General features: G+C 39.5%; 1 protein-coding gene across 10 annotated transcripts in view; it reads left to right on the forward strand.

The window, feature by feature from the left end:
- Positions 1 to 12,547, forward strand: part of LOC104152006 (protein hinderin-like) — a 173,707-nt gene that overhangs the window by 112,950 nt on the left and 48,210 nt on the right. For all 10 annotated transcript variants that reach the window (XM_068926510.1, XM_068926514.1, XM_068926509.1 and 7 more), the window contains 2 exons: positions 973 to 1,658; positions 4,464 to 4,559. In XM_068926510.1, coding sequence (XP_068782611.1) covers positions 973 to 1,658; positions 4,464 to 4,559 — 782 coding nt within the window. The remainder of the gene's footprint in view (positions 1 to 972; positions 1,659 to 4,463; positions 4,560 to 12,547) is intronic.

Genomic DNA, 12,547 nt, shown 5'->3' on the forward strand with positions numbered 1-12,547 from the left:
ATCTTTAACAAACTGGCTTCTTTAATTAAAAAAAAATAAATAAATTAGATCTTTGTCAAAGGTCCCAAAGGCTTGGGGAGTTTAAATTCAGTGTTGCTGAAATTACTGCACAAATCTAGAAACAGAAAAGCGAGTGCCTGAATCACTGCTGTTCTGATGTGCATAACAGCTCAAATGCTTAAGTGTCTACATGAACCATAGTGCAAAGATACTCCAGCATGTAAGCAGGATTTTGGTATCTGTTACATAATATCCACAAGTATAACAAAGCCACTGAAATTTGTTGACAAATGTGAATTACAGTTGCTTGCTTTCTTCAGATTTTTATCAGAGTGTAATCACTTGCCCAGCTTAATTGAAAAATCACTTACGGTTATAGCTGAATTTAAACATGTTTTGTATTTAAATGACAGCTTTTGATGTACAACCATTTTTTACAGAAAGTAGTTGGTTTTTATCTGTGTTTCTGTAAAGATATTTCAAAAACTCTCATCAAATTTCCAGCGGTAAGTAATATCCCATTCAGTGCAAGGTGAAATGTTTTACATCAAATCTCCTGCTGTGTAATGGCCAATCAAAGAGTATTTATAGTGGCTGAATGGATTTTTTGGCTCGGTATTCAAAATTAAACATTTTCAAACATTAACATTTAATGTTTTTTGCCACTCTTCAAGTTGATTTTATGTAACCCTGGATGCTCACAACTACTTGATACTCTGAAGCGACTCATTTTATGCTGAGGATTCTGCAGGCAGTAGTTTTATATTTATTGCACTTATGTAGATGGAATGAATTGTAGATTTGATAGCAGACTCGTGTATGTCTTTTGATAAACATTTTCTCGGGTTGGTCTGTACGTCCATCAGCATGGTGCAGCAAGTCTAATTTCGAGAGAACGCATTTACCCCATGAAATTAATGAGTAGAGATATATATTTTTTTAGTTCACAAGAAATTGTTTCTCTTATTACAGGTTTCAAGTAAGAAGAGCTCATGCCGACAGCTGTCTTTGGAGCTAGATGGTTCCTACTTAGGTATGAAAGGGCCACGAACTTTTTATAAGAACAGTAGCACATCAAAGGCTGGAAGCCCAGGCCGTGTTGTGTTGTCCCAGCCTTGCAGAAATAATCATGATTATGGGGCTGAAGTCCATCACAACCATCAGGAGTGTCTAAAGGAATGTCCTGTGGAAAATGGCTTGCACAGAAAGTGCAACAATACGATTTCCTTAAGCAAGCAAAGGAGCCCTAACCGTATGAAACCAGCTCAGCAGATGGAACAGAAAGGAAGCGAATTTCAGAGCGCATGCCCTCAGCAAATGCGTCACTGTTGTGCCTTTAGGCATGTAGGGAGCCCAGGTGCCATACAAGAGAGCCACCATGTCAGCTGGGTACCTGGAGGACATTCTGGACCAGTTCGTGAAATCTGTGATTATTCTAGGCTTTCTCGAGTTTCTGGGCTAAATGACAGTGTGGATGCTGGGTCTAAAGAAACAGAGGAAGCTAAAAGGCTATCTGAAGAAAGAAGGCAGCAGCTTCTTCTGCAGAAAATGGAGCTGGAAATTGAAAAGGAGCGTCTCCAACATTTGTTGGCTAAGCAAGAAGCAAAACTACTTCTAAAACAGCAGCAGCTACACCAGTCCCGTATGGATTATAACAGGTGATTTTGAGATTGATAGTTATTTAAAAAAAATCTAAAACTTCTCATAAAGCTGTAGGCATGGGCAGTAGTTAAAATGGTAGAATGGAACAGAAATTCATTCTAATGATTTAGAGGAGAGGGTACTTTTTAGTATATTAGAATATACTGCTGGGAAACAGCAGGACAACTGTGGAAAGCAGCAGAGGAAAACAGTATGTGGTAGGAAAAAAAGGTAAAAGCAAAGCAGTGCTAAAAGACTAGGTAGGAAAAGAAGAGCAGCGGAAAAAAATGAGAGACTGATCTTAGTGCAGGTACTTTTTAAAGGAATATGGATGTTAGGCAAGAGAGCACTGTGAGCGTGGATGATGGAGATGTGGCGTGTCCTGTCCTTTTCTCTGAGAGGTCAATTCTGAGGTAGTGCACCTTTCCATGTAGGGCCTGGGAGAAGTGTGTTTTACAGAGACAGGTTGTTCTTTATGGATAAAGAAGGGAGCCCTGCGAAGGAAGGACATCTTCTTTCTTATTGTGTTCATGCAAGAGCGAATACCAAGACTGAGGCACAACGCATGCTTAAAACTAGGAGAAGGGAAAGGCAGTAACCATAGAAATATAGACTGTGGCTTGAAAGTCCCGTGAGTTTCTTGCAGGATTTGAGATAACGCCTGCCCGAAAATGAAAATAGTGACGGGCGATAGAGAGAAACTGATTTATTGTATCACGTTACGTAGACTGGAGAGGAAGAATGAAAGTGGGTGTGTTGAAGCCGCAGAAGGGAAAGTTGTATTAGCCACTGTAACTGAGCTGAGTACAAGAGTTTCAACATTAGGAAGGGAAAGCAATGGGGAAAATCTAGCAGTTTTTTAGAAGAACCAGAAGAAGCAGTAGGATGGTTTCAAAAGAGTGCTGATTTAGATACTATTTTAATATGGTAGCTGCTTACAGCATCCCACAAGAGTCTGCGTTATATGACCCACTTCCTACACACACATATAACCACCACGGAGGAATATATCACTTTCTCTTCTTGATCTCAGCCCTCTGGTTACTTTCCAAACTCTTAACATTGAACACTGAAATTGTGGTGGTCTTTAATTTGTCTTGTTGGACTGTATCTTACATAGAAAAGAGTGTGTTTATTTAGCTTTTAAGATGCCTGTTTTATCAGAGGCAATCACAATTGTGTGTGTGTTGAAAATGGCTGAGGTCACAAACAAAGGATTATGACTTCAGGTGATAAATAAGTAGGAACAGATGGATTCTTAATCATCAAATACCTTAATTCTATGCATGTACTGAAAAACAAGTAGAATAGGAAGGACATACAGGCTGAGTGCTTTTTTTCTTTTCTTTTTTTTTTTTTAATGGATAATTTTTAGCTTTCTGTGAGGCATCATCTGCTCCCCAAAAAGCAACATTAAATACCTCTATAATGATGTTCCTGTTAATATCATTGTGCTGATTTTAGCTAGTTTTTTTTGGTGAAAAATTGCATATTTTGCAGAGCTGTAGTTAGTTAAAAAAAAATGCTATGAGAGGAAATCACATATGATCAATCTAAAAGCTCAAAGTATTTTTGTGGTCTCTTTCCAGAGGTGCAAGTAAATGCATGTTTGCCATGTTCTTTCCAAGAAAATCAACTAAAATATAATGTACTTGGTCTTAAAAAGAAATCAATCTTTTTAGAAAAAAATATTTGCTATTTACAGGTAAATCTCTTAAACATCATAGTTCTATTTCAGTTTTAGCTGTAGGATAATTTTATGTACTACAGACAATAAAAATTTGTTTAGCTCAGCTCGAATACTTTTACTGCCTTGTCAGAAGGCTTTAACCTAGTTCATCTCTTAACATCGTGACAGTTAAAAAACACAAAATGACAACAACAAAAATCCACCTTCCAAAACTAGGACTCTTTATTTTTGTCTGTCCTTCTGCATGGGTGGAGTCCTGTATAAGGTCCAGTATGAGCTGCTGAAAGTATTGTCATTGAATCACAAGTAAGAGGTCTGACCATTTGCAATTACTGGCTATTAACTCTTCTATTTTAGCAAGAATACGAATTGATCTTTTTTGGCCACAGTGCATCATAACTGCATTGTAATTCCCCACATTTCCCTGTTTAGCCTCAAGTGAGCATAGTACTTTGATTGCTGTTTCTCTGCATGTGACATAGCTGCTCAGCTGTCAAAAAAAGTGATGTGTGCACGGGGAAGGGGGCAGTTCAATGACTCCTACTGATGTCAACCACACCAGAATAGATGAGAGTTCCAGAAATGGCAAAATATTATTTCTCATTAATGGGGATACGTCTGGATGAGTCCTGGAAACAGGAATTTTATTCAGATAGAGAGGGAAAACTATTTTACTGTCTTCACTGGAAAAAGGAAAGAAAAAGAGTTATCCCTTAAAACAGAGTATCATCTGTGGGGCCGTAGTTTCAGGAGACAGACCCATCTCCTACGTTTTATGCAGCTCTCATGATGCCTTTGAGCTCTGGTGCTGCTGGAGCTGTAAGCTGAGCCAAACAGGAATGTTTGTTACTGGAAACTGTGACCATATACTCAAAGGAGCAGGCCTTTAGAAACCAGTAAATTAAATTCTTCTCATCTTTTTTCCTAATGGTAACCATCAGAAGCAAGGCACTGCACATAAGTCAGCTTTCCAAAACAAAAGTACTTTTAAAAGCACAAGAAGAGTTGTGAAAGCTTCTGCATTTAACATGATTACATGCCCTGTTTCTGGCCACACAACTTACCATTTTGTGCTCAGTTCCCAGTATGATGATTTTACCAGCTTCAAAGCCAGTTAACTCTGCTTTTCCAGGTTTAGAGGCCAAGTACCTAGTTCAGAAGATGTGCCCATTGGTGAAGCACCAGGAGAACTTGATCTGATGATGAATGGCACCAGCATGGGACTAAGGTAATTTTTCTCTCTGCTTTTAAGTTGTTCTAAGTTTCTGTATATCTTCTGGACTCTCAATGTGTTATTGACTGCCAAGTCTATGTGTTTATATGTTTGCTTTTTCCCCTCAGGAAGGATAAAATTCCTTGGCTCTTGGGTTTTTTTAATGGATCAAGTGCTGAGGTATTACTACTCAGGTTTTGGGGATTTGCTTCCTGTGGCAGTCTCAGATTTTGTGTGGCATTTTGTAAGGATGTTACCCTAGCTCAGTACAAAGTGAAGTTTTCACAAAATCTAAGGTTCTGTTCTTGCTTGTTATTTTTCATTTAAAAATCACAGCATCTCTTTAGTCTTCACTTAGATCTGATGTAACAAATATATTGACCTTAAACTCACAGATAGAAATGATTACAAATAATCCAATGAAGTTTTGTTACAAGTCCTCTTTTAGATGTAAAAATCTCTTACTGCTAGTGAGTTACTTGCTTTTTAAAATACTGTTTTGCACCTGTGTATCGGTGTAATCAGAGCAAACTACCACTGAAATAGCTGGGAAATAGCTGAATGAAGCTAATTTTTAACTTTGTCTCAATTTTGCATGCTATTTAAAACTCTTATATGAACTTACTGTTGTTTTGTATGTTACACCTTGTTGCATTTCCTGTTACCACTGAAAGAAGATGCTGGCATATTAGAAAAGCAACAAATGAAAAATGTAGATTTGAGAGGTTTTTTCTCTCTGAGAAAGTTACAAATGCTTGTTCTGTATTTTAACTGTGTTAACTCAATTATCCCATTTGGTGAGCAAGAAGAGCGGTTGTGCTTTGAGTGGCCCCTTCCTTAAGGACAAGAGAAGACTTTAAAATAATAAGCTGTTCTCTCCACTTCTGGTATGAGAATCCTGGAAGAACTGTTAGTTTATTTATGAACTAAGGGTCAAATGGTGCCTTTATTTTTCTTTTTAACTTCGATTGATATTGATTTTTTTTTTTTTTTTGAAATCCCTCTTCATTGAAAAGGGAAAAGTCTTCTTTCTCCAGAGCACCACAAGTTGTTAGTTTCCTTGAAATACTTGCGGCTTAACTAGGTGCTTCGCTGCTATGCAGTACTAGCATATTCCTCGTATTCTGACTTATTTTTTGTTTGTTTCGTTTCCACACGGACTGCAATGATCAAAATGTGATCACTGTAACAAAAGAGATGTAGAGTCTTCGTTTGTTTAATATGCAGTAGCATTGAGCTCCTTAGAGGAAAAATATAACCTAGAACATCTGTAGGGCTTCTTGGTAACAGTTTGCCAAAAATCTGCAAAAAACTATGTAGCCTAGCAGGGAAAATGAAGAAAACCTGTGTATTTTACAAAATGAGAGTTCCAGATTTGGAAAGGTTCCCCACCCTCTCTTCGTTCCCGTGATTCAACCTACCATAATTTTTCAAAGTTAGTATGTGTTTGAGCCGTCCCAAATTGCCCTACCAGCTGTTTCCAAAGTTTGGAAGCAAAGCACTTGGAAGTTTTTTTTTTCCTTATATGCCACCTTCAGTTTTGCAAAGGTTACCAGATGAACGCTCCCTAAATAATTTACTCTAATGTAAGGCTGAAAGAGGCTGAGGAAGACAAGTCCATATGTCTCTCTCATGCATTTGAATATGTAAACAATGTTTTCTTCAGTATAGAGGGAGGGTGTGCAAGTGTGTGGCTAGGGCTGAGAAAGGGTGATGAGATGGTAGGAATACATCTTTTTTTGGAGCCATCTTTCTCTCTGTTTCTCTCTCTGTCTCTTTTTTTATTTTTCCTCTCCATATTGACCTTCCAAGGGGTTCTTGTTACAGCAAATGCTCTCAGAACCATAGTGGAAAATCAGCCCTCTCTGACTTCCAGTTCATACATGAGAGCTCCTCGAGCAAACCTCTCAGTGTGACACTTGATTTCAATCTTCAACTAAGCAAAACTTAGCTTAGAAATATCCTGGAGTTTTAAAGGAAATGGTGAAAGTCCTTTAAAATATTGAACTTGTTGAAGTGAGATAGTGGAATTTAGAAGAAAAATAAATAATATAATCAGGAACTGGAAAACATTTTATAATTAACAGCTCATTTTGAGTTAATTATCTACAATTACGAAAATCTAATTGCAATTTATTCTCTACTATCTGTGGGAAAAATTGTAGGCAAGGGAATGTGCATCACTGGCAGGCATAAATGCTATAGGATGGGCACAAATAATAGAGGAGCCCTTAATGAAAAACAAAAAGCAAATAGGAGTGTGCAGCTGTGCCAGGCTATTGAAAGGTAATTGTAGTCAGAAATGAGATATGTACTTTAAAAGGCATCTTGTCATCTCCTGTAGGGATTAATTTTTCCTTACTTGAAAAAAAAAAAAAAATCCATGAGCAAAAACAGAGCAGAGTTTGATCTTTGTTTCCGTTTTTGGTCATAATAAGCCTGCTTGTGAAAGGGGAAAGCTTTTACCTGGGGGAATACTTCAAATTACAACTAACTTTGCCAGTGGATGTCTGTTTTGTTTTCTCTTCTGTGTGTACCATTATGATTTCTTTTTCATTACTGAAATCAGCCACTGCTGTCCATCTCAGCCTCTTTGGATTGTCCTTGTGTGAATTTGCAGTGTTGAATTTGCCCCTGCCCTGCTGGGTATGGTGAAAGAGGAGCTGGCTTGGGAAGGATGTGCCCCTTTGTCTGCATGCAGCTGGGCCAGCGCTGGGGACCCGCAGAGTCTTCAGGCACGACATCTCCGGTTCTCTAAGGCGCAGCAGTCAGAGCAGCAGGTTTTATGGAGGATGGTTTTCAGCAGCATGGAGCACTCCTCAGTGAGCCCACAGCAGATTTGCAGCAATGGAGATAGTAACTTGTACAATTAATGGCAAGGTGTCTGGTTGTCTGTATAATTTCTTTTCAAGCCTTCCCCGCTGTGCTTTAAAATATTCAAAATAAAAACATAACCTGATGCATTTGTTTAGCATAAAAAGGCCTTTTACAAAGCGCTTTCCATCTCCCAGACGCAGATGCTTGGTACATGCTCAAGTACCCACTCCATGCGTATTCAGTAGGATCAATACACCCGGCACCTGCTTTTGTGTGTGCTCCTGACGTCTGCATCTGGGAGAGGAATTTTAAAACAATCCACTCTCCTCGCCTTTATTTAATCTTAACTTTGAATCTGAACGTTGTATATCATGGAAATAAGACCTATTTAATAGCACCAGCTAGAGAAGATATAGTTTGCTGCTTTACAAGTACTCTTCCCTGGGTAGTGCTGTGTGCCTAAATCTTAGTCTGTAGAGCTCCCTGCTTATCCAGTTCTCAGGTTTCCTGTACAGCTCTGCTGGCACAGCTTTTTACTGCTTTCTCTGTAATACGCCTCCTTTCCTTGGATTTTGCACAATGCTGCCACTGCACCTCCACGCTGACCTGTGCAAGGAATTGTTGGATACAACAAGTATCGAATGGGGTTTATTGTTATCTAGAGGCACTCTTTCAATGTATGCTACCCGTTTAAAGGATTTCTCTCCTGGAGTAGTAAAGATTTTCAGGTGTCGTTTGCCACCTTTCATTTAATTGACAGCTTTTTATGCGTGTGTGCTTCATTCTGTATCGCCAGTTTGTATTTTTTCCTGCTTATATTTTTAGTTAGTTGAACATATCAGACACAGAATTCAGTAGTACTTTCCCTCTGTTTGAACGTTCATTGCTATGGTGATAGTTCCAGGAGGGAATGCTATCAGGAGTCTTTTAGAAGGTTTTGTTTACAGTGTAGCTATTTTTATTATCTTGTAAGAGAAGGTGACAATTATCTTTTGCTTCTTGTTCAGCACTTTGTTATACACACCGTTTTTTTTTTTTTTGAGGCTTGTTAGACATATAGGCATCTTTCTGTGGCGGTGTGCAAGCGTGCTTCTGCTTTTGTGCCCAAATGTTCGCCGCAATTAAATGCAAATGCAGAAGAATGCGGCCTTGCAGCTCCCCCTGCTGTTCCAGGCACATGCTGTTGTTGTGCGCGATCTTTCCCACCCACCCCTCTGCTAGTTTAAAAATAAAAGAAAAATCACACGCAGTCTCTCAGTTCTGCCACCTTGGACCTCACTTGCCCAGTCCCTGTTATTCCAGTGGCTGAAGGCAACCGGTATTTACAAGTCAGTCGCGGTAGCAGCACCCGTTGTGCTCCATATTGGGAGTATTTTTGTCAGTTCTCCTCAGGGGTGGCACGTATCACCTCCTGTCATCCGCGTCCCGAGCCTCTGGAGCAGAAACTGTCGCCAGGAGCAGAATTTGCTTTCTGTCTGAGACCTGTCAAACCTCAGTTCATCTGCGAGCTCTTCTTGGTCTCTAGATTTGTATCTACTAAGCTTAGGTAGTACTCGGGCAACTTTTATGAATTTATTGAATACAGTTTGCTGGGATTCCTTCCCCCCCCACCCCAGTCTCTTCACTGTTTGGAAGTTTGGCAGGCTAGCACATTAAAACGAACTGGAATCAACTGTGCTTTGCAAATGGCTCATAAAATCTGTATATCTGGAAACTGCTTACCCACTTGTTAGTGTTCCTTTTAACACCCAAGTTTCTTTTCTGCGCTAGAGTATTTTATGTTGAAGTTTGTATCATTTTTAGATGGGGTATTTGCAGAGCGAACACTTGTTTGGCCAGTAAGAAAGTGCTTACAGATCTGCCAAAAGTGCAAATGCGGAATTAGTTGCAGATAGGAATTTTTCTTTCACTCATGGAGCAGTCTGGATATATATAGCCACAGCATCTCTCCAACAGATGGCTGCTGTAGTCTATTGTGACATAACAGGAGAGTATATGCAGGATTAGATATACGTTTTTGCTTCATTAGTGCCACACACAGACTCTGAAGGTAGTAGGCTTTCTGGTTCAGGATGAAGGATTTTGCTCCGACATGATAACTAAAAGCTTATTGCTGGATGGGAGGGGAGGAGGGAATTAGACTTTTTTTTTTTTTTTTTAAGGTATATGGGGGGGATTATATTTTTTTAAGGCAGACGGCGATCCTTGTCAGAGTAGGGAGCGAGGAGTTCGTTTCCCCTGACCTGGTTGCTTCGCTAATCCCATTTTCAGGTTTACTTTGAACTGTGAGAGGGTTTTGAAGCTGTCTGTCTTTCATTTACCTGAATTATGCTGATTCTGTCTCCATGATGACATACGCTGCAAACAGCAGTATTACATCATTACCATTACAGTCCAAAATAACCTTGAGCCAGAAGCCTATTGACAGACTGTAGGCATTAGACCTAACTGGAAGCTACTGTGAGTAGTTTTAGTAGACAGATGGAGCTAATTTGTAGGTGAGGTCTCCAAAAAGCATGGGAATTCTGGTGTTAGAAACGCTTCTGAGCATGGGACTGAATCATTGGCAAGAGGCTCACAAAAACTGGAGTACTTTGATATTTTCACAGAACTTGCATTTCCTGCAAGTCTTCTGCACGTGTATAGTTCTGTTACATCATGCATCACAACTAACAACGCTCGGTGGTTTTTTTTCCTTGGGTTGAAATATTTAAAATTCATGCATCTCCTGAAGGAGTTTATTCCTTGCCAACACTTGCAGACAGTGAGAGACGTTTTTGCAAGTCATTTGCAGATGCCTCCTTTACAGGAAAATGTAGACACTGTTAGTTTACTGCCTGAATTGAATTTTGAAAACCTGAATTCTATTTTTATAAATTGGAGTGGATTACTTTTCCAGACATATCACTTGGTTGCTTTTTATTTTTAAGAGTAATCTTGAATGAAGAGAAGATGATGTTTAATTTATATATTTGTGTGTCCCAAAAATTTGCGAGTTGGAAAAGTCAAGAAAAATCTTCTGAAACAAAACGTTCTGGAAGGTAGTTTTAAATTAGGAGAAGGTAAACCCACCCGTACAACTTTCATGCCATTGAAAAGCTTATATCAGAACTGATGGGGCAGGACTAAGAACAAAAGCCATTGGTATTACAAAGTTAAGGAAGAAATCCTCTGTACCCTGCTGTTCTGGCCACGATCACAGCTGCGCTAAGCTAAACCCACTCCCCCACCCCTCTTGTGACCTTGGCTGCGCTTCAGCACACAGCGAATTGAAGCAAAAGGCAAACTACAGTAAATATTAGATTCTGTCACTTGCAGATATTCAGACTACATGTAAAGATAACGACACACATGCTCGCTCACTTGCTGTCTCTGCCTCTCACTTTCTCTGAAGTGCACTTTGTTTGTTTGCAACATAAAACTTTCCAGACTGTGCTGGTATACTGACCTGAACTCTGTGGCTTTACCTGGGCGCTGAGGTTTTGCAGAACTAGCCGTTACGTTTGTAACCGTGCTAATTTTTGAGAGCCACACAGAGAAAATTTTAGATTCAGCCCAGCTGATTTGTTCTTTGTGCTGCTCCTGTGGTGAAGGGGATCGATTTTTGTGTTTCTTTTGATATTTGGCTTCCTTTCCTCTGGTACTCAATGCTTCAGGCCTTAATCCTTTAACCTTGAATCTGAGCATCAAGGCTTCAGGAGGGATCAGGCCTTTTGATGGAGAGAGAACGTCCTTTGTTGTACCAAATGGTTGGGAGTGGTATAAAGCAAGACAGATCTCCAGACAGTATGTATTTCTCTGTTGTGTTAAAAGACTATAGGCATAGGATGGGTTTAGCGGGGATTATAAATAATCTAGAGGAAGGTGGGGTATTAGAAGCAATGGAAGAAAAGTCATTAAATGACTTTTTCTTTAACGTTTCACCAACAACCAGTCTATCATGACAGATGTGTATTGGGTTACCAAATGCTATAGTCTGATTTGGGTAACGGTTCAAAGCTCAGCATGTCATGGAAATGGCAATGCGGTCCCTGATGGAACAGGAGAAAAAAGCTTTTCAGCTTCTCAAAGGGCAGTATTTGTGGAAGCAGATGCTTGCTTGCCCTACCCAGCATAAAGAACAGTTTTGCGGGCAGCCGGGAGAGTTCGTACTGCTGTATTTTTATAGGATCATTAATTATATGTTTTAAGGCAGCTAAGCATGGCATTCCTAACTCGATGAATTCCATTATGAATGGCCTTTTCATATTCTTCATCTCATTATATTAAATGCATGTGACCTAAAGTTTAGCTAAAGTTATTGTTCGGGTTAACTTTCATTTAGTGGTTGCCCTAATTTTAGAAACAGTATGATCTTTCGATTTTATGGAGAGACAGAGTTTTTTTATGCATGTTTTTGCAGCACTATTTTAGCTAATTTCTTTCAGAACTAGGTATGAACCTCTGTGAGGTGGCAGGGAAGGGATTTAGTCATTCCTTGATCTGCCCGAAGATTTCTGTACCCGTATCCCTAGATGACAACATCCAGTTACACGGATTTGACTATCATCTCTGCCAATAACTCTTAAGCCCTCTGCTCTGTTCCGTCTAGTCTTGCATATCTGACTGCCTCCGTGACACATAATCCTGGTTGTTTTGCCTTCAGATCGTTCCTAATCTGGCCAAAACAGAACTCCTTACTTTTTCTTCTGACTCTCTCTTCACTTCTGATTTTGATAACACATCCTCTCTGTCACTCAGACTTGTAACCTCAGGGTCATTCTTCTTCTTCTCCCTCTGTATCTAGAAGCTGCAATAGTTGTCGGCAGCCTTTCTGCTTTGCAGAAAAAGCATACTTTTATTGCGTCAACAGTTAAAACACTACCCCTTGTTCTGGTCCTTTGTCTTGCACCTTGACTACTGTAAAATCTTCTCTGGCTGCTCAATACTCATTCTTCTCCCTCAAAATAAGCTATCAAAATCAGTATTTTTGTTGTAGCGGTGACAGATTCTGAACAAACTTCTCTGAAACCCTACTTCAAAGCTTCATATCTATAGTATCAGTCTGTAAGGCTCTGCAAAAAACTACACTGCTCTTTCTCATTTTATTTTCTCTGCCACCTCCTCTTCTCTGCTCTTCAGTTACTTGAGACTCAACACTTTCTTGGTGTTACCTGAACTTTTGGCTATCTGCTCCTACCACATTC

This window comes from Struthio camelus, chromosome Z (genome assembly GCF_040807025.1).
Source record: "Struthio camelus isolate bStrCam1 chromosome Z, bStrCam1.hap1, whole genome shotgun sequence".
NCBI classification, from domain to species: Eukaryota; Metazoa; Chordata; class Aves; order Struthioniformes; family Struthionidae; genus Struthio; species Struthio camelus.